We start from the raw sequence: 22,447 nt of genomic DNA on the forward strand, positions 1-22,447 counted from the left end.
GTCACCAATTCATTAAAGAGTTAAGGTCTCGCGCCCCTCTAGTGGGTGAACGTGGAAGATAGCTACATGCTCGGGCAATCATATCTGAGTGGTCAAAAAAACAAATAAAATATTAAATATCGTATTATTTAACTAATATGTCAACACAATTTATTCAGGGAGTAACCGTGTTGAAAAAGCTGCAAACTGCGAATTATTTCGCGTGACGTATCCCCTCCATCTTTTTTGGAGGTTGTCAGGTTCATAGGCAAAGGAGTTGGCGCAGTCGCGGCACTGACATAGGCTCTCTACCTGCTTCGCAGAGTGTGTGTAATAATGGCCTGGAAATCAGGAGGAGCCAGCCACGCAGAGCTTGTAAACAACCTTCGCAGTAAGTTTACTCATTATATAAAGTGGATAATTAAGCATTTTGGTTTAGAGATCTAATGGGGAAAGAAGAATTGCTGCTTTCTCCAAAGCAAGGTGGCAACGGTCGGGCTAGGCTAGAAATGGGAGGCTACTAAAGTTTTTACCGCGTTAACTAGCCGTTGGGACAGCACACTGTTTCCATTAGTTACCACAGCCAATGTGTTCCTCTAGTCACGCTACAGTAATATCAGGCGGGTGTTAGTATATCTGCACATGTTAGCACAGTTTACTAGTTAGTAATTGCGTGTTAACAGTAGCTAGTGGCTTCATTTAATTCAAGGCAGTCGTATTTATAGAGCCTCCGATATTTTATGTGCGTCATATTGTGCTATGCCCACAATGCAATAATGTACATAAGGGGTTTCCCCAACCTCTTTTGTTGGCTTGGTAGTAGCTAACGCTAGTTACCTACAACAGCAGTGTTGCGGAACCAAAAAATAAACATAGCTAATTTCCTAGCTAGCCAGTTCATGGGATATGTATGGCATATGTGGAGAAATGTGAATACCGAAACCGTTTATTAGTGAGCTAGCCTACTAACTACATACATGGGAAGTTCGACTGAATAGATGTCTGTTTTTACAACAGCAGCGAAGATGGACAGCAGTGTAGTAGTTAGCGAACAAGCTAACCTGTGTGCGGGGCATCCATGCGTTACATGTTGATCCGCTGTACTAACCGTAGCTTCTGTACTGTAGGATATGCCATTTCTTGGGAGAGAGGCATGATCACACCCTGTTGTTATTATAACAGACTACTACTACTGGTCACAAACTCCGCACTCCTAGGTAGATGTGCAATATTTCATTCAATTTGTAGTCACACCTGACACCACTGTGGTAGTTAGTCTTGCTGTGAACCAGCTAAGATTTGTTTTTCGAATGTCTGTCTGTTTTCTTGTGTGTGTGCCATACAGTAAGGAAGTGGATTAGCTGATTTAGATTGAAATCTAACAGATAAGAACATATTGCTCAAATTCACCCATTTACTAGGAAGATCTTTTTGTTAAAAAACGAGAAGGATCTCCTGAAGACTTGGTGCAGAGAGCAGCTGGTTGGCTTGCCTATATCAGTGTCCAACATGATTTGGCAAGCAGATCTAGTTGGCTGTATTTACACGGTCAGTGTCCAGCAAAGCACTGCAGCAGACACTTTGGTACTAGGGCGGGTCTGAGCGTTTGGCCAAAATCCCTTTGGGTGAACATGCACCTTATTGTTCCTTGTTTACATTTGTGATATTGTATAGACATAAAAGGGGACATATTTCATGTTGAGAACATAACATGCACAACACTGCATCCAGGGATACTTAAGTGGTGGAATATTTTATTCCCAAAAGTTGAGTTCTGGGTAAATTTTTAGCAACACCCATCCTCCCCTGTTGTCATGTGCATGCTGACCCATTTAGGCCTACTCACCAGCTGCAAACCTTTAAGTTAGCCTAAGCCGGATTTAAACGGGTCAAACTCACGATGCATGCTAATTCCTGACTTTAGTGTTCATTGTATCCTCCAGGGTTTCTCTGAGCTAAACAATTATCACACACAGTGGGTTCAGAACATTAAGTTTTTGTAAGAGTTGGTCTTTCAAGTGAATAAAAAAACAACAACATTAACCTACTAGCCTATTGTGTGCATATACAGTGCATTCGGAAAGTATTCAGACCCCTTCACTTTTTCCACATTTTGTTACATTACAGACTTATTCTAAAAATGATTGTTTTTTCCTCTCAATCTACACACAATACCCCATAATGACAAAGTAAAACAACAGGTTTAGACATCTTTGTAAATTTATAAAACTGATCACATTTCATAATTATTCCAGACCCTTTTCTCAGTACTTTGTTGTAACACCTTTGGCAGTCATTACAGCCTCAAGTCTTCTTGGGTATGACTGTATATGGAACACCTGTATTTGGGGAGTTTCTCCCATTTTTCTCTGCAGATCCTCTCAGGCTCGGTCAGGCTGGATGGAGAGCGTCGCCGCACAACGCTATTTTCATGTCTCTCCAAAGATGTTTGATCGGGGTTCAAGTCTGGGCTCTGGCTGGGCCACTCAAGGACATTCGGAGACTTGTCCCGAATTCACTCCTGCGCTGTCTTGGCTATGTGCTTAGGGTCGTTGTCCTGTTGGAAGGTGAGCCTTCGCCCCAGTCTGCGGTCCTGAGCGCTCTGAAACAGGTTTTCATCAAGGATTGCTCTGTACTTTGCTCCGTTCATCTTTCCCTCGATCCTGACTAGTGTCCCAGTCCCTGCCGTTGAAAAACATCTCAACATGATTTTGACACCACCATGCTTCACCATCGGGATGGTGCCAGATTTCCTCCAGATATGACACTTGGCATTAAGATCTGTGCCTTAACACAATCCTACGGACAATTCCTTTGACCTCAAGGCTTGGTTTTTGTCTGACATGTGTCAACTGTGGGACCTTTTTATATAGACAGTTGTGTGCATTTCCAAATCATGTCCAATCAATTGAATTTACCACAGGTGGACTCCAATTAAGTTGTAGAAACATCTCAAGGATGATCAATGGAAACAGGATGCACCTGAGCTCAATTTTGAGTTTCATAGCAAAGGGTCTCAATAGTTATGTAAATAAGCTATTTCTGTTTTTATATTTTTATTTTTTACACATTTGCAAACATTTCTACAAACCAGTTTTTGCTTTGTCATTATGTGTGTAGATTGATGAGGGGGAGAATGAATGTAATCCATTTTAGAATAAGGTTGTAACATAACAAAATGTGCAAAAAGTCAAGGGGACAGAATTTTTACTTGTTCATCTAAAACTGTTGGGAATGCAGGTGTAATGTATCCTTGTGACCACTGAGCAACATAGTGGTAAGGTTGGGGCCCGGGGTCTGGGGGAGTATTAATGAGAGCAGCAGTACCGGCTGTCGTGGGCACTTCCTACTGTTGGCATCAGTTGTCAGTGGAGCCTCCTGTGGGGGGATTAGTCTACTCTGAAGACACTGCAGTGTTTGTGAGTCTGTGACTCTCCATTGGCCACTGTGGAGAATCACATTGTTTTCCTGTGTCCTCAGAAAATGGGATCATCAAGTCAGACAAGGTCTATGAAGTCATGTTGGCCACAGACCGAGGCCATTTCTCCAGAAGCAACCCCTACATGGACTCCCCACAGTCAATAGGTGTGTGCTTATTTCTTGTAGTACAATAAAGTAGTGTAGTGCAAATTCAATAACCCAGCCATTGATGACTGTTAGAAACTAACTATCCCTCACTTTGCACCCAAAGGCTATCAAGCAACCATCAGTGCGCCACACATGGTAGGCCAAGCTTTTACTTTTATTTGTTTAAATTGTTGTGTATCAAACATTGATCGCCTTGCTCTTATAATTTATACCAACTTGAGCAAAACCCAGATGTTTACATGTACAGTGTTGACAGGTGGTGATGCAGTTGTATGTTGATCTCTCCCCCAGCACGCCTATGCTTTGGAGCTACTGCACGATCAGCTGTATGATGGGGCCAAAGCTCTGGATGTTGGGTCTGGCAGTGGAATCCTATCTGCATGCTTTGCACGAATGGTGAGCTACACATGATGATGGGTAAACACATAACATATTAGGTAATGTATTCTGGTGGGAGAGTTGTTAAATTGTCCATTTCAGGTTTTGGTGATATTTTGGGTTCTGTGTAATGTTCGATGGCACAGACCTTCCTAATTTATTGTATTTAACAGGTAGGTCCCAAAGGCAAGGTGATAGGAATTGACCACATCAAGGAACTGGTAGATGATTCTATTAACAATGTAAAGAAAGATGACCCCAGCTTGATAACATCTGGTCGAGTCAAACTAATAGGTAAGTCCCAAAAGCAACAAAGCAAGATGGGAATTTTTCTCTCCATTTTGGTGACTTGTATTGCTGGGTTATTAAAATCTATTGTACAAATGTGTGTGTCAGTTAAATATAAAATAATCACTAGTGAAAGTCTACACACCCCTTTGTATAGTCTTCACATTTTGCTACCTTAGAATCCCTTTTTAGAATACATTTTATTTGATATTTGTCCTTCCGATCTACACAACCTACTCCACATTTTTTCAAAGTGAAAAAGGTTCCAAGTTAATACTAAATGAAGATGTATTGATTGCATATGTTTCCACACCCTACAGTTAACACTTGGTAGAAGCACCATTGGCAGCCATTACAGCTGTGAATAATTTTGAATAAGATTTTACCAACCTGGCACAACTCTTAGGGCAACATATATATCCATTGTTTTTGTCAAAAACATCAGTAAATTTGGTTGGGAATCATTGATGGACAGCATTATTCAAACCTCTGACTTAAATCTACTTTAAAATGTAGACTTCCACTAGACACTGTATAAGCTTAAAACAGGGTTGGCGATGCACTGACTGTCAAATAAGGATTGTTTCAAAGGAGTCTAATGAATATTGGTCACTCCTTGGGAGAGCAACACAAAGCAGCTTAGTTGACGTGGGTGCAGCACTCTGCTGAATTATTGAGTGTCTGCTTTCGACTGCCCTGCAGTCAACCAGCGTGTCCTGCAGTCAAAGAGCGTGCCCTGCAGTCAACCAGCGTGTCCTGCAGTCAAAGAGCGTGCCCTGCAGTCAACCAGCATTAGCTTCATAGGCCAGAGACGAGGTCGAGCCGTCATCTCACAGCTCTGCTGTGTGCCCTGGCACTCTGCTTCTCAGTGTGCGGCCTGCTTGGCGGGTATAATGCTGGCACTGCGGGGCGGCTGGCAGCATGTGAGTGACAGCTGCTGACTGTTTGTTGTGTTCCAGTGGGAGACGGGCGGATGGGCCATCCAGAGGAGGCGCCTTATGATGCCATCCACGTGGGCGCGGCAGCACCCAACGTGCCACAAGCAGTAAGTTCCCAAACCACAGAAAAACACAAGGCATCAAAGGGGTCCCGGCTAATAGGAGCCACATCACCTAAATCCACCATCATCCTTAGGAATGCTGTGTTCAGAGTAGAGATCAACAACAGCACTGACTAATAACTCTGTTAGATGAAACGTGTCAATTTGTGATTGTGGGCTTTGGTCGGTCTCAGGGAATGTTGGTGTGCTCTATACTGTGCTATTTTGTCAAACAGTCCCCTGGTCTATTCAGCTGTAGCTACTCAGGCTAGACATTGCATGTTAAAGAGCGACTGAATGGAAAATCAACTTCTGTTTGAAAACGGTGGTATCGATATGAGTCGGGGGGAAAATTCTACTGTCAAAATTTATTACAATATGTAAATACCGTAAAACTTCAATCAAATGCAGTCTCAAATAGCTGCCTGTCCCTTTTTAATAGCCGGGCAACGGAACACATTAAAGAAAATAAATGCCTCTCAAATCAACGCCTGGTCTAAATCAATTGTTTACAAGATTACCATGAATTGTTTGAGGTTTAATGTTTGATTTGTTGCATTATATAAAAAATTATGGCTATCATCCGTTTTTATCGCCAGTAAGAAACTGCTTTCCATTGGCTGAGAACTGCTATCTAACTGGCACGCACAAAAACAGTCAACAACTTCGGGAGTACAGAACCCTAGAAATTGGCAGATCACCCTCTAGTGGTGAAAATAAGAACTACTGAAAATTCAATTTTATGGAGGCATACTAACCCAAAAGAAACGTAAATGATAACACATTAGTGCAGGAAATGGATTCAAATGCTGGAAGGAAACAATTAACTATGCAAATGAGCAAAATCTCTGGACATTAAGGAAATAGAAGCCTTTCTGTTCAGTGATTTAAGCAATTAAACGCTCGGCCTATTAATTGCCGTTTTACGGTAGGATAATTTTTGTCAAAGTCAGTCTCGTCTAAAACTGAGATTTGCGAGATGATTAGGGTGAAAAATTGTCGCGCCAGTCGGTTAGGACATCTACTTTGTGCATGACAAGTAATTTTTCCAACAATTGTTTATAGACAAATAATTTAACTTATAATTCACTGTCACAATTCCAGTGGGTCAGAAGTTTACATACACTAAGTTGACTGTGCCTTTAAACAGCTTGGAAAATCCCAGAAAATGATGTCATGGCTTTAGAAGCTTCTGATATGCTAATTGACATCATTTGAGTCATTTGGAGGTGTACCTGTGGATGTATTTCAAGGCCTACCCTCAAACTCATTGCCTCTTTGCTTGACATCATGGGAAAATCAAAAGAAATCAGGCAAGACCTCAGGAAAAAAAAAATTGTAGACCTCCACAAGTCTGGTTCATCCTTGGGAGCAATTTCCAAACGCCTGAAGGTACCACGTTCATCTGTACAAAGAATAGTACGCAAGTTTAAACACCATGGGACCACGCAGGCGTCATACCGCTCAGGAAGGAGACGCATTCTGTCTCCTAGAGATTAATGTACTTTGGTGCGAGAATTGCAAATCAATCCCAGAACAACAGCAAAGGTCCCTGTGATGATGCTGGAGGAAATGGGTACAAAAGTATCTATATTCACAGTAAAACAAGTCCTATATTGACATAACCTGAAAGGCTGCTCAGCAAGGAAGAAGCCACTGCTCCAAAACCACAATAAAAAAGCCAGACTACGGTTTGCAACTGCACAGGGGGACAAAGATTGTACTTTTTGGAGAAATGTCCTCTGGTCTGATGAAACGAAAATAGAACTGTTTGGCAATAATAACCATGTTATGTTTGAAGGAAAAGGGGGGAGGCTTGCAAGCCGAAGAACACCATCCTAACCGTGAAGCACGGGGGTGGCAGCATCATGTTGTGGGGTTGCTTTGCTGCAGGAGGGACTGGTGCACTTCACAAAATAGATGGCATCATGAGAGAGAAAAATTATGTGGATATATTGAAGCAACATCTCAAGACATCAGTCAGGAAGTTAAAGCTTGGTCGCAAAAGGGGCTTCCAAATGGACAATGACCCCAAGCATACTTCCAAAGTTGTGGCAAAATGGCCTAAGGACAACAAAGTCAAGGTATTTGACTGGCCATCACAAAGCCCCGACCTCAATCCTATAGAACATTTGTGGGCAGAACTGAAAAAGCATCTGTGAGCAAGGAGGCCTACAAACCTGACTCAGTTACACCAGCTCTGTCAGGAGGAATGGGCCAACATTCACCCAACTTATTGTGGGAAGCTTGTGGAAGTCTACCTGAAACGTTTGACGCAAGTTAAACAATTTAAAGGCAATGCTACCAAATACTAATTGAGTATGTAAACTTCTGACCCACTGGGAATGTGACGAAAGAAATAAAAGCTGAAATAAATCACTCAACTAATATTCTGACATTTCACATTCTTAAAATACAGTGGTGATCCTAACTGACCTAAGACAGGGAATTTTTACTAGGATTAAATGTCCGGAATTGTGAAACTGCATTTCAATGTATTTGGCTAAGGTGTATGTTAATGAGATTTACAGTTGAAGTTGGAAGTTGTCAGTCAGGGTTGAAATCGGGGCTAAATCAGTAATTTCAGCTGCCCTTTAATGTGAACAGCTTGTCTGAGAAGGCTAGTCTGATGGGGTGGGAAATTTGTAAATGTATTGCCTTGGAGGGTATCTAATTCTGACCCAGTGAGTCTCCTTAAATCTCCTCTCCCAGCTCCTGGACCAGCTGAAGCCAGGCGGCAGGCTGATTCTGCCCGTGGGGCCGGCTGGAGGGAACCAGATGCTGGAGCAGTACGACAAGCTGGAGGACGGCAGCACCAAGATGAAGCCCCTGATGGGGGTGATTTACGTGCCTTTAACAGACAAAGAAAAGCAGTGGTCCAGGTGGAAGTGACTTCCTACTCTCTCTCCCCCCTCTCTCCTTCATACAGTGGGCAAAGGTGAAATGGTGTGGCCTGGAGTAGATCATGGATCCCAAGGGGCTGAGTTTCCTGCTTGTCATCATTATTTGATTCTTCCATACTATGGCAACTGGCTGCACATTTTTGTTTTGTTTTAATCCAATAAACCAGTATGCTATTAAAGCTGTTCAGCTAATCACGTGTGGTGTGAAACAAACCATGTGTGGATACTTTGGAATTATAACATTGGTTTCTCGGAGTTGAAATCTCATGTAAATACTATTTGATATGGTTGGTATTTGGCTGTGATACTTCTTGCTTGAGAGCATGTCAATTGTATCATCCTTGTTCTTGAGGGGAAGTGACATTTAGCCTCATTATAGGGAAGAGTGGGGTAAGTTGAGTCACCCTTGTTTTCTAGGAAACCATACACAAAATGTATAATTTGACCAAATATTTAGGACAGGTCATAATTTCATGGAGTCTGTGAAGGAAGAAACCACATGGAAAATGTGGTAAGCAAGTTAGGTCCAAAAAAAAGTATATGCCTTTGTGTTAGAGGTGTCATGAGGTGCTTGTAGATACTTTTAAATTGTTCTATACATCAGATGGGGTGGGGTCTATATAAGCTACAATACGAGGTCCTAAACCTAGCATGAAAGTGCATCCTTGGAGCTGTGTGGGCTAATATAGTCAAAATGTTTTCCTTGGGGGAAAGTTGAGCAAATTGAAGTGTTTTCTTCCCAGGTGTAATGCAAGGCATTATCACTAGGATATAAGCCTGTGTTAATATGCTTAAAATTATTAAAAGACAAAAAAGCAATTGTGTTGAATTGTGTTTGGGAAATAAAGACAGGTTTTTTAAAAGGTAGTAATATTTTATTCAGTACAGAATTAACCCCATACCCGTGGTAAGTTGTGCCAAAAGAACAAGCAATGTTTTCAGAACTTTTGTTTACATAAATGCTGATTATTTCCAGTGAAACCCCATCCTGAAATATGTAGATATATATCTTTGTTAGAAAGAATACTAAATTCCCCTTGACAGAGTGATGCTGAATGTAAAAAATGGTTCAACTTACCCCACTCTCCCCTACTGCATAATATACTACTTCTTCATTGGTTAAGTCTGAAGAGATGGAGAAATCAAATAACCATAGGGACATTTGGATTTTGCACATTGGTGTGGGGCATTCTATAACAGTTTGTGCATGGGAGTGTCTAACCTACAGTTGCATGACAAGAGGAGGTGGATATGATTTGACATAGTGTATTTCCTCTATGTCCATCTCTTAATGTTTTGCCTCTTTCTCACAGGGATGAACTTTGAGGCGACAGACTGTCCATATTCCACATATCAATGTGAACCTGGAGGAGACTACTTTGGGTTTCAACAACAGCCATTGGATTTCTTTGAAAACAAACCATGGTGATTTAGTTTTTTCTCCTTTAACTCTACCTAGAGTATCATGCTGAGGAATAACCCCTGAGGTCGGAATAACGACTGCTGGAGATTGAACAGAAGAATGTGTCGGGGGTTGTTTCAAAAAGTATATATATATTGGCCTGCATTCTTTTGGTTGTGAATTTTCCTTTTGATTTGCTGCAAGATTGAGTTTTTGTGGTTACATCTTGATTTGCAATCAACCATTTCTACAATAATGCATTTCAGCTCCAAACAAAGCTGAGTGTAAAGAGGTTGCCAAACTGTTCTGATGAGGAAAGCCTGAGTTGAAGAGATTATTCAGCCACTTACTTTTGAGTGCATCTGAAGATCTGACTAGATATCTGTACTGCTGCTCTGCTAACATATATCAGCGTCGTCGCCTAATAGGAAGTGAATGGGCAATGATGTATTGGGTTATTTATGAGTCACTTTTATTGTAAGAATATAAGATGTTTCTGAACAATTCTACATTCATGTGGATGTTATGGGTGATCTTGAATAGTGATGAGTGAGAAGGTTACAGGTACAAAGACCCCCCCCCCTAACTTATAACCTCTTATTGGTAATGGTGAGAGATTAGCATGTTTTGTTGCAGCCTTTGTAACCTTCTCACTCATTATTCATGATTCATTCATGATTTTTCTTAATCATGGCATTATCAGGATTAATTTAGAAGGGTTCAGAAACATCTTCATTACTCACTTCGAAAGAAAATTACATTCTTCATTCAGTTTCTATTGGGCAAAACATAACCAAAACAACCTGCAAATGCATCACAGGTTTGTTGTCACAAGCTTGATGTAGTCAAGCGTTAGGAATAATACTCAACTTTTGACTATTTTAATACACTATAAGTCCATTTGTCCAAATACTTATGACTTCTTCAAATGGGGGACAAGATACATAGTGCTTTCCTTTCTAAACTAGTAAAACAAATATGAAAACACCCTAAAATAAAGTGACATTCTATAATGTTGCCTCATATGAAACATTTGATCTCAAATCCAAAATGCTGAAGTACAGAGCCACATTTAAAATGTTAGTTTCACTGTCCAAATACATATGGGAGTGAGTGTGTATATACACGTGCACACGTTCAGGGTTGTCCTTTCCCCCATGATTTATCGTGTGCTGCCTCTGGTGTCCATGACAAGACTGTGTGCAAGCTTTACTGATTACCGACACTAAACAAAGCAGAGCCATACATACATATATATATATTATATATATGTGTGAGTGTGAAACAAGGTAGCCGGTGCTTTGCCAAAATACATTTTAATGCAAAGCGATTGAATGAGCTATGGCTTTCACAATTTCTGGAATGGCAAAAATGAAAATAAAAAGATGCTTATGTTTTTGTGCTATGGTGTGTTTATTGCTACAAGCTGTCTATGTTGTTGAAGATGGCTTCTATACTGCCATTTCCTAGCCACTCTAAAAATCTGTGGTAGAGCAGGAAGAATTTAGTCTGGGTACCAGACTTTTTAGCTAACATTCCACTTTGGCAAATGACAGGAGTGGCAAAAGGTGGAATATAATAGCTGAACAGAGATGGAAGAATCCACACTGTATATTCAGATTGCATCTCTTACCAATTTAAAATACTCCTAACACTTTGGCACAGAATCACAAAAGACATATTGATCAAGAGTTAACTTTACTATCTCACACAAACTGTATGCATACAGACTTTTGAAGTACATCTACACATCAACATTGAAACTACATAGATGATAAAGAAAAGCAACATACCATATCAGACACATCTAGAATGCTTTATGGCTTGATATGGGCTTTCCTGGAATTACTTGGTGTTATAACAATAATAATTTTCAGTAATGATTGTAATTTTGGAATTGACAATAAATGACATATCTTGCTATCCCCATATTTCAAAGTAGTCTGGTAAAAAATTTAATTCTAGGCCAAGCCTAATAGATATACAGCATCATGGCACAAATAGCACAACAGTGCCACTCAGTGGCAGAAGTATTACATAATGGATAAAGTACTATATATCTCCACGAAAATATACATCCATGACGTTGACATTTCGTTGTAATATTAAAATAACATATCTTTGAGGGTGAAAGAGAAATCATGAAAGAAAAAGGAAAGCATCTCTTTCCAAACCTAAGTGCAGACAAGCATCAGTTTGTACACCAAGTGAGTGTACAAAAGTGGCAAAAACATTTATTTCCTGTTAAAAGCTGTTTGATTTAGCTCACCTGTGACCCTGGAGTGCTGTGTGGGTAGAGTTTGCACTTTTGGGACTATTCCAATGGGACCATTCCAAAGAGGGATCTCCGCCTACCTCGCACGTCGAGTTATCTAAATCGAGTACACCTGAAGAAGTTGTACACAATCGTGATGTAGAAAGTTTGTTCGGTAATCATGAAGACTCCACCTGATCAACAGTTGACTGACAGTGTTGGGGTTTCTGCCTGAGGGGATTCTGTGCGGAGGGTGCTTCCCATATAAATAGAATGAATTGAAGGGACTTGGAACCTCTCATTCTAGTTCTGTGGAGCATTCATCCCTGTCTGTGCTGCTACAGGTACATGCCGTTGATGAGGTAATCAGACTCCTCAGTGGTGAGGGGGCGGGCCTTCTTCAGCTTGTGCCGGACCAACCGCAGGCGACAGCCAATCATGAGCAGCAGCAAAGCTGTGATGATCAGGCCTAGAGCCAATGGCAGTATAGCACCTGCATGGGAGAAGAGAGAGAGAAAGGCAAGTCACAGGCACTGTCAAATACTATCTGTATTTCTGCATGTATAATATTACAGAGTTATAATACATTGATAAGGATGAAGAACAGATCAGAAGAGAACCATGGCGCTCTCCCAGAGCTTGGCTGGTGCGTAAAACCCGCCAATTCAGACAAACAAAGGGATGTAATGGGTTCGGACTCAAGAAGATGTTGCATAAAAGTTCCTTCATTATTCAATGTTTTAATTATTTTCACTGCATCAGGGATAGCATACAGACATTTCGGTTTTACAGCCTTCTTCAGTGTGTAGGTAAAATGTTATTTGAATTCAAAACAGCCTTTGTAATAAAGATCAACAGATAAGCAGCAGGTGCTGAACAGACCTGACTCAGGCCCTGGGTGTCCTCCCATTACTGAATGTGGTTTGGATATTGGGAACATGTCACGCTCTGGTAGTGGTTTGATCTCTGGCCACTTCATGGTCACTTTAGGAGCCTCTGCAGGAAATGTACTGGGTAAGACTGAAACAGGTGAGAGATTGTATTAAGCTCATGAATGATCATGTTCAGGAGTAATTATCACAAGATAATTAAATGTACCTGTCGCTGTGTGTTTGGTGGTGGGGGGAGGTGCCAATGTCATTTGTTTGTTAGCGGGACCTGAATAATTTTGTTTCCATTATTCGTTTGCATTATCCTATTCCTACATTTTATTACACCTCATACAATATGTAATGATGATGCACATCAGAATCCAGATAATTCTTAAAAAATGTACTCTACTAGCAAAATCTCACCTGTTTTTTTTATACATTCATTGACGCAGTCTGCCACCTGCAGGAAGTTGTTATGGTTGCCCTTGCAGCCTCCGTAGATGAAGTGCTTGCACTCTTCAGCCACAGGGTCATAGAACCAGCGTGGGAAGATGCCTTTACATGGCCCCACAGCAGGGGGCGCTGCACAGGGCTCTGCTGGGACAGAGAGAACAGAGAGAGGGAGAGATTTGGTCTGGTGGAACATAGAGAGAGCAAGAGGGAGGGAGAGATTTGGTCAGGTGGTCTCTGAAAAGTCTGTGACAAAGTAACATGGGAAGTACCTTGCCTCGTCTGTCTCAGGCTAGCCTAACCCAGGGATCAGATAGCAGAGGACAGAGGAGTGCTTTGCTCCAGCGCTCAGGGGGTACATGGGAATGAAGGACCCCTGTCAGGCTCACTCCTGTCCCAGCCCTTCATGTCTCACAGTGTCCCTGTGGCCTGCATTCTGCCTTGCTCCAAAGTTTCCAGATCAGCTTTGTGTGTTTGGTGGTGGGGGGAGGCTCAATGGCTGCCTGCAGGGGAGAATCTGCATCTCTCTGCACTTACTATCACACAAAGGCCTTCCGCTCTCCGCTAGCACAGACAAAACTGGCCAACCAGAATGATGTGCAGACATGCCAAATGGATTTAATTCCTTCACAGCTGTAGTTGATGTTAACCATTACAGGTTTGTGTTTAAATCTATATATGGTGTTTTGATGTGCATGAAATTGCCTACTGGGTTATAGCTAGCTAGGTAGTAACTACACAATAGCTAGCTAGATAATAGCTACACAATGAGAGTACCTTGACGGACAGGGCTCTCCTGTTCACTGTGACTTGGCTGTGGTAGGACTCGGGGCACTGCCTTTCTCCAGTCACCAGACTGTGGAGTCTGTGGGGCTTGTGGTGGAGTTGGTCTGGCCTCCTCCATGGTCTTCCTGGGTCCACCCTGGGCCATGGAGTGGTCCTCAGTCTCCTCTGGCTGGGCCCCAGGCCTGTGTGGGCTGGGTAGACCTGCAGGGTGGGTCACTGACTTCCTGGTCCCATCAACTGTAGAGAGGACAGGGTAGGGTCATCTTGGGCTCTCAGACCCAGTATTAACACACATTCACCTGCTCATCATTAATTTACTGCAGCCCTCCTTGCTCTGATATTCCAGACTGCACAGCATCCATACAAATCCATCCTAGTACACTTAAGTCTCAAACTACACTCCATCGTAGTACGATCAAGTCTAAAACTACAATCCAACCTAGTACACGCAAGTCCACACAGGAAACCTACAGCCCTCTATTTTATTATTATTTGTATTATTATATTACAATATGATCAACGTTTCATTTATGTAGCCCTTTACACTGGTATCCATATACAGTGGGGAGAACAAGTATTTGATACACTGCCGATTTTGCAGGTTTTCCTACTTACAAAGCATGTAGAGGTCTGTCATTTTTATCATAGGTACACTTCAACTGTGAGAGACGGAATCTAAAACAAAAATCCAGAAAATCACATTGTATGATTTTTAAGTAATTAATTTGCATTTTATTGCATGACATAAGTATTTGATCACCTACCAACCAGTAAGAATTCCGGCTCTCACAGACCTGTTAGTTTTTCTTTAAGAAGCCCTCCTGTTCTCCACTCATTACCTGTATTAACTGCACCTGTTTGAACTCGTTACCTGTATAAAAGACACCTGTCCACACACTCAATCAAACAGACTCCAACCTCTCCACAATGGCCAAGACCAGAGAGCTGTGTAAGGACATCAGGGATAAATTGTAGACCTGTACAAGGCTGGGATGGGCTACAGGACAATAGCCAAGCAGCTTGGTGAGAAGGCAACAACTGTTGGCACAATTATTAGAAAATGGAAGAAGTTCAAGATGACGGTCAATCACCCTCGGTCTGGGGCTCCATGCAAGATCTCACCTCGTGGGGCATCAATGATCATGAGGAATGTGAGGGATCAGCCCAGAACTACACGGCAGGACCTGGTCAATGACCTGAAGAGAGCTGGGACCACAGTCTCAAAGAAAACCATTAGTAACACACTACGCCGTCATGGATTAAAATCCTGCAGCGCACGCAAGGTCCCCCTGCTCAAGCCAGCGCATGTCCAGGCCCGTCTGAAGTTTGCCAATGACCATCTGGATGATCCAGAGGAGGAATGGGAGAAGGTCATGTGGTCTGATGAGACAAAAATAGAGCTTTTTGCTCTAAACTCCACTCGCCGTGTTTGGAGGAATAGAAGGATGAGTACAACCCCAAGAACACCATCCCAACCGTGAAGCATGGAGGTGGAAACATCATTCTTTGGGGATGCTTTTCTGCAAAGGGGACAGGACGACTGCACCGTATTGAAGGGAGGATGGACGGGGCCATGTATCGCGAGATCTTGACCAACAACCTCCTTCCCTCAGTAAGAGCATTGAAGATGGGTCGTGGCTGGGTCTTCCAGCATGACAACGACCCGAAACACACAGCCAGGGCAACTAAGGAGTGGCTCCGTAAGAAGCATCTCAAGGTCCTGGAGTGGCCTAGCCAGTCTCCAGACCTGAACCCAATAGAAAATCTTTGGAGGGAGCCGAAAGTCCGTATTGCCCAGCGACAGCCCCGAAACCTGAAGGATCTGGAGAAGGTCTGTATGGAGGAGTGGGCCAAAATCCCTGCTGCAGTGTGTGCAAACCTGGTCAAGAACTACAGGAAACGTATGATCTCTGTAATTGCAAACTAAGGTTTCTGTACCAAATATTCAGTTCTGCTTTTCTGATGTATCAAATACTTATGTCATGCAATAAAATGCAAATTAATTAATTAAAAATCATACAATGTGATTTTCTGGATTTTTGTTTTAGATTCCTTCTCTCACAGTTGAAGTGTACCTATGATAAAAATTACAGACCTCTACATGCTTTGTAAGTAGGAAAACCTGCAAAATTGTCAGTGTATCAAATACTTGTTCTCCCCACTGTATATGGGTTGAAAATGGCAGATTTGGGCACTAATAAGCGCTTAAATTGGAACGCAGTGGCTGTACGGTAACATGGGTTTTTACTGACAATTGCTGTGTGGGTTTTGAGTAACAGATGTTCTGAACTTGAACACCGCTCGCGACAAGTTATCCCCATCCCTCCCGTTATTAGGGCAACTTTTTTTTGGTCTGAGGGAAATGCTGTAAATTAAGATGACTCTATGTATTTTGAAAGATGAGATGTTGAGGATTATAATAAATACCGCTTTGATGTCATACAAGCAAGCCAGACATCCTTGAATCCAAATATGCTCTTCACATCACCAAATCATAAAAGTCATGTCATATACAGTGTCAACGTTTATGATCACTATGTTTAATGTACAGTTACAAGATGACATGTCGTCATACTGGGTTGTTCTGAACAGAATGAGCCTGTTTGTTTATTGTGAAGACGATTTGCCACAGCGCACACACCTGAATGCACTCATGAGTCCTTTCTATGTGCACCAAAATGATGATCTGTTTCTCTGAATTGCCCTGTGAAAGCCTAACACTGTATGATCGTATTTTATAACTTAGCTAGTCATGTTGGCAACAGAACAAGCTTTAAAATCATGCCCACCTGACCCAGATGACAATTTATAATGGAACGTTTTTGGGAATTACGTAAACAATCATGTGATAGAGGATGCAGGGTTGTGTTCCAAACAAAACAACTACAAGTGTGCTTGCTCTAGTTCCTCAACTGCACAGCTAGGAGAGCTCAAAAAAAGTACCTTATAGTTGAAAACTCTTCTTTGAGTCATAAAATGCATTGAAATTGCTTAGGAACTGTGCACACTGTGGAGAGGTGTGGTCACTTGGAGACACCAGTTTGTCCTCTCACTCAAACCCTTGTCATTTTTTGTTCTTATGTTGCACCTACCCCACATTTTCCAGGAGAGGTCTTATCATCTTACTGAATGTATCCAGAAGATTTCATTATCAACAAATGTGGGAAAAAAGTACAGTAAATGTAAAATGCACACTTGTGTCATGTGAACTGTTGTGTCCTCACCTTTGGTCTAATAATTTTCACCATTATCTCCAAACTGTTCCCTTTCAATTGCTACCATGGTTATGCATATGCTTTTCATATTTATTCTGTAAGAAACATTTCAATTTAGCCCTATCCATATAGGCCAATTCCCAGGGTTAACCTTCCCGAAGTCAACCACTTCCAGTAGCTCCTGCCTCCCTGTGGCTATCAGTGTGAGGAAGACAGACTGAGTGACTCACAGCTCTGGCAGAAATCCTCGTCCGAGCGGTCTGGACAATTCTGCTTCCCGTCATGGTATGACAGTCCCCAGGTATACTTGAAAGCCTTCCTATGGTTGCTTTGTTAAAGTGCTGTTCTGTGTATTCAATAGGTCACCCATCTTATGTTTGTTGGAATTCGGGATAACACAGAAAAAAATGGATAACAATAGTACATTGTACCCATTACGTTACTGTAATATCTGTCTTTGAGGATATTCATGGCTTATAGGTTTAGACACATCTTATATAGGCCGTGTGACAGTGATCTACAGCTCCAGGCAAGTTTTAAAGCTCATTTCCTGCAATTCTACACATTTTGTCATGTCTTGTGTGTGTTCATGTGATATTTCAGTGACTCAAACATGACAAAAAAATGGGCTAAAAAACCTAGCTGAAAAACGTTAGCTGACATGGGCTAGTTGATATGGACATTTCTGACAAGTTTAAATAGGTCTCTAAGGTCTGCAATGACTGACGTGACAAGAAGAAAACTGATGATGCACTACCCAAGTTCGAAATTGCACCTTGTGCATTCTACTATTACAACTTTCATGAGTAAGTTGAACGCCAGAATGAGTTCCTTATCTCATTCATGGCCCCTCAATGCACTGAATAGATTACAATTATTCCCTGCCTGCTCATATGAATGGCCATATCAGGCAGCCAGACATTTGACTAGGGGAGCACAGCTCAATTCGTTTGAGCACTAAATAGCAGGCTCGCTTTCATTATCCAATGGATTCAATCCATGGGGGCAAGGATTTAATTGCAGTGCTAAGTTCATTGTCTGTAATGCATTTGTACTCATTACAGGCAACAGGATCACAGAAAAGCACAAATCAATTTTACCACAACAACAAAACATTGCTATTGATGTTAGCCAGAAATGAGGCGAGATCCACTAATGAATGATAGATGAACATGAGGAGGCACATCTGGCTGGTAATAACTTTCAGTGAGAGAGAAGATTGAAGTGTTTGTCACCTTCAGCTTGGTGTTCTGGAGCCAGCACTGTCACAGTGACATTGTCTGAGCTCTTCTGTCCCACGGTGTCTGTGACAGTCATCTGGAAGGTGAAGGAACCCTCCTGTAGACTACTGATTTTCAGTAACCCTGGCTGGGTCACCTACAGAGGTAAAGGGATAACATTTTAGACAGAAAGCAAAGACACAGTCTACTGGAAACAATGGGCTGGTTTCATGGACACCATGTCATAATGACACAAAGCATTTATCAGAGCCAAGTTTGTTAAGAGAGTCATGTTTATTACGAGTTTTCCACAATAACTAAAAACTCACATCACTTCTCAGCCCACAATATGGCTCTTGTCCCTGGGTCAGGTTGGGATATAATAACCTCTTATCTGCATATATGCAGCAGTGTATTATGGATCTCTGGCTGCACCATGCAAACATCTATGTTGACTAACTACACATGACTAACTAAACACATCAGGTTAGTTGCTAACTGTGTGTGCTCTAAATTAGACCTGTTTTATAGCCTAGCCTACACCGGTTTTCTATTGCACACAGCATCCATACTCTATACCTCAAGTGTATGGCCCACTTTATAACAAAGAGACAGCCGTGATTCTCAGACCTACCATGTCAGAGCTACCTACAGTGCAACATTATGACGTTCAAGATTACAACTCTGAGGAGAACGTTTTTCTTCTAAACTATGTTTTCCCGTCTTTTAAGATGAAGATCACTTTATTGGTCAATTGTACACAAGGTCCAACCGAAATGTGACTTCTGCTTTATCCCAAGCCCTCAGAAGTACACGTACTTCTTCTTTTTCTTCTTTGGTATCATGGCTTTGGCACATTTGTTTGTACATGTCGCCATCTACTGAGCGGGAGTGTGTGGTCGATCCCGTTACATTTTGTGATACAAAAATAAAAAGGAAGGGAAGAAATTGCACCAACAAACCCTACACCTATATATCACTATTTAGTAAAAAAACAAACAAACAAAAACCACCCCATTCCACTACTTTCGTTCAACACACCTTGTAACTTCTGCAGTAAAAACTTGTACACCCAAGTCTTTGCAGCTGCCACCACATCATCTATTCTCTGTGATTTACGTTCCATTTCTGCAGTACAGTTGATAACCATGGCAATGAATGCTAAGAAGCCATACCACTCTGTATTGGCCTAGGCCTACTACTCACCCTTGGCCCATCATCCTCTACTCTCTTCACTGCCTCAGTATACGACACCTTTTGTTCTATTCTGACGCTGGCAACCTCAACTTGTCTCTCTCGCATCAGGCATTTCTGATCCCCAGCAACATTGGCACACACTGTTTTTTCCAAAGTTACTACATATTCCTTTGTTCCATGCCCTCCCATTGCATACTTCTCACATCTCGGAATCTCCCTCCTACACACTACTGCAACATGACCATAAGCTTGGCATCTGAAATACTTTAGTGGGTTCGGCATAAATGCTATCAATGGATAACTGACATATACTAACACGACTTTCTCAGGTAAAGGCTCTGCTTCAAAACTCAAAAGGACAGACAGTGTCTTCTCAGTTTCACCACGCTCGCCACCGGGTCTGCGTCACACCAAACGGCGGGCATCACAGACACAGACACATTTTAGTAACTCCACCTAAACACTTAACGCCACCCCAGTAACCACTCCGTTCAAAGGCGCCCTGCTCCGGAGAGCAAAGCAAGTCACAGGTCTTGTCACGAGGCGTGTGACACGAAGCGCCCGCTCCCTCTAGGCGGAAGAAACACAGAACATCATCACAAGTCTACTTCAAGCTACCTTCACCGATTTAACAGTAGCCTATTTATTTTCGACCCAGTCTGAGACTACATATGGGTCAGCCAAAAGGCAGGGATCAACTTTCCCACAAAATCTCGCTCCTACTGGGCCAGAATCATCCTTTGCATGACCATCGAGACGAGTCCCGGACTCGGAGGTCTTCACCACACCTGCCACAGCAGATATTCATACTCATTTCGTCAGGTTCAATTACGGAGGCATCAGAGACAGCAGAGTACGGTTTGTAGTACTTGGCACCATTCTTCCTCAACACACATCTTCCCTCCACTCAGCTCTTCTCCTTCTTCCTCGCTATCCATAATCACGTCTATCTGTTCACCACGCTCATGCCGCGCCTTCATCCACTGTATTGTTTGCAGAACATGCACTGATGGCATTTCTACAAAACCTAACTTCTGTTTGTTAGCCCAATTTACTAGTCTGGCTATCTCTGGCATCTCCATGCTCACAAAATGTGCCATAATCGTCAGCCAGGTCTCCTCCTCGTCATCCATCTTCAGACAGGACACACATACATACCGGCATACCGGTTAGAGTGGAGGTTGCGACACTGGGTGCCCGTGGAGCTGCTGTTGTGGGGGGTTAAGTGCCTTGCTCAAGGGCACACCGGCAGGCAATTGCATCTAGGATTTGATACCAGCAACCCCCCAGTTGCCAGCTCACTTGCCACCAATTTTTTCGGGCAGACCCGGGCCACGCTCCGGCTGCTGGATAGCCTCTTTAAATTGCTAGGCTACCTGCCCCACATTTTTAACCAATGACACCTGCTTCATTGTTTTCAGTGCACTCTTCAGTGTTAGTGTTTACCTTCATGTTGATGGCTGGGTCACCCTTCACCAGGGCCCATTCATAGCGGGTGACCCCATGGTCGTCCACACTGTCCCGGCCGTCCAGTACCGCACAGTCAGTGGGCAGCTGGATAACTACATCCTGGCCGGCATCACTGCGGGGCGGCTCGTCCATGTCTGAAAACATGCCCAGTCAGAACTAACCTTGTCAAACACACCTGGACTCACTCAGATTAAATCTAATTTTAGAAGCAGGGGGCAATAGCTAATTATTAACCCAAGCCAAACACCAGTCTGATAATTGCTAGTGGTTGTGAGAACAGAATTACCAGCAACCAGTTATGTATTATGAATGTTTTGTCATAAGCAATACACTTGCATGTATATTGTATCTTATTGAAAACCTGTGATTTATATTCAATATAATTAACAGCAGACAGAACCTCACCTGGCATTTGAGTGTCATCATCAACTCTAGGGTTTTCCTCAGGTCTCCTAATCAAATTGACCAATTTGTTCACATCTTCATTGCCACTGGAGGAGATGAGGTGTCCTGTTGTATTGTGAGCCCGACTGTAGGTGCTAAACCCTGCCTGTGCTGCGAATGAACAAACGTTTTTATTTCTATAGGTGCAGCTGAACAAATAGCAGCTGAGGCTGTCGTCCGATTGTCTCAGGTCCTCCTGGACCACCGCCACCGTGCAGTGAGGGCCTGCACAGCAGGCATGGAGACAGTCTTTCCAACTGTACACCCGGTCAGGAGCCGAGAGGAAGATGGCTCCCTGCTCAATGGAGGCAGTCGCTCGGATTATGTGCTCCTCTACGGCGTTGAAATCAGACAGACAGACGTCAACCACCTCTTCCTCCTCCCTGGTATACGTCTGGTCCTGTTGGAGCTGCTTGCGGAATTCCTCTAAGAGCTCCTCCACCCCAGATATTTTAGATTTCAAGTCTGTTTGAGAGAACCGGGTTTGAATGCTAGTCCCTATACAGAACAGCAGCATACACGTAATGAGGCGATGATGCTGAGCCAAAGCCATTATGTTTACACAGTTAAATGGCATCCCTCTCAGCTATTTTCCCGACGGATGAGGAGAGGCCCTTATTTCAACACAAGAAACATATAACGCAACAAAAAAAAAGCATCATATTGTTTCCTATCCAATAATCTCGAGTCTTAGGTGAGCACCTTTGCTTCTTAAAAAAAAAATGCGGTGCTAAAGGCCTTTTGTCGGTATCGTGATAACACTGCGCAGGGAGCGCACAACATCTGTAGCGCAGGACATCCACAGCGATTGGAGGCCAAAAGAAAGAATTGACGTCACGGTGTTCAATCTCTGCACACCTGTCAGTTTTGGTTTTATGCAACTTCCTATGATAGAGATATGTCTGCAAGAGTAATAAAAATTATATTTACTCAATATTATTTGGCTATTAGACCTGTGAATA

The 22,447-nt window shown here is 42.5% G+C and overlaps 2 protein-coding genes across 6 annotated transcripts; one reads left to right on the top strand and one right to left on the bottom strand.

Moving 5' to 3' along the window:
• Positions 1–11: 11 nt before the first annotated feature.
• Positions 12–10,971, top strand: LOC139556232 (protein-L-isoaspartate(D-aspartate) O-methyltransferase). Of its 2 annotated transcripts, none has more exons than XM_071369890.1 (8): positions 12–370; positions 3,460–3,564; positions 3,671–3,702; positions 3,859–3,963; positions 4,119–4,239; positions 5,193–5,278; positions 7,985–8,154; positions 9,489–10,971. In XM_071369890.1, exons 1-8 carry the CDS (start codon positions 316–318, stop codon positions 9,499–9,501), a joined length of 687 nt encoding a protein of 228 aa, XP_071225991.1. In that variant the 5' UTR covers positions 12–315; the 3' UTR covers positions 9,502–10,971. The 2 variants fall into 2 exon arrangements, with proteins under 2 accessions (XP_071225991.1, XP_071225992.1); XM_071369891.1 differs by having other exon boundaries at positions 217–370; positions 7,985–8,210.
• A 287-nt stretch (positions 10,972–11,258) lies between these two features.
• Positions 11,259–22,326, bottom strand: LOC139556229 (low-density lipoprotein receptor-related protein 11-like). 4 transcript variants are annotated; one of them, XM_071369885.1, is made up of 8 exons: positions 21,447–22,326; positions 21,018–21,175; positions 18,390–18,531; positions 13,931–14,176; positions 13,127–13,297; positions 12,930–12,989; positions 12,714–12,851; positions 11,259–12,324 (listed from the first exon to the last, which is right to left on the bottom strand). In XM_071369885.1, the coding sequence occupies exons 1-8, from the start codon at positions 22,060–22,062 to the stop codon at positions 12,170–12,172; spliced, it is 1,686 nt and encodes a 561-aa protein (XP_071225986.1). In that variant the 5' UTR covers positions 22,063–22,326; the 3' UTR covers positions 11,259–12,169. The 4 variants fall into 4 exon arrangements, with proteins under 4 accessions (XP_071225986.1, XP_071225985.1, XP_071225988.1 ...); XM_071369884.1 differs by having other exon boundaries at positions 13,127–13,300; XM_071369887.1 differs by lacking the exon at positions 12,930–12,989 and having other exon boundaries at positions 21,447–22,325.
• Between the last annotated feature and the right edge of the window lie 121 nt (positions 22,327–22,447).

The sequence above is a fragment of the Salvelinus alpinus genome, chromosome 27, assembly GCF_045679555.1.
Source record: "Salvelinus alpinus chromosome 27, SLU_Salpinus.1, whole genome shotgun sequence".
NCBI classification, from domain to species: Eukaryota; Metazoa; Chordata; class Actinopteri; order Salmoniformes; family Salmonidae; genus Salvelinus; species Salvelinus alpinus.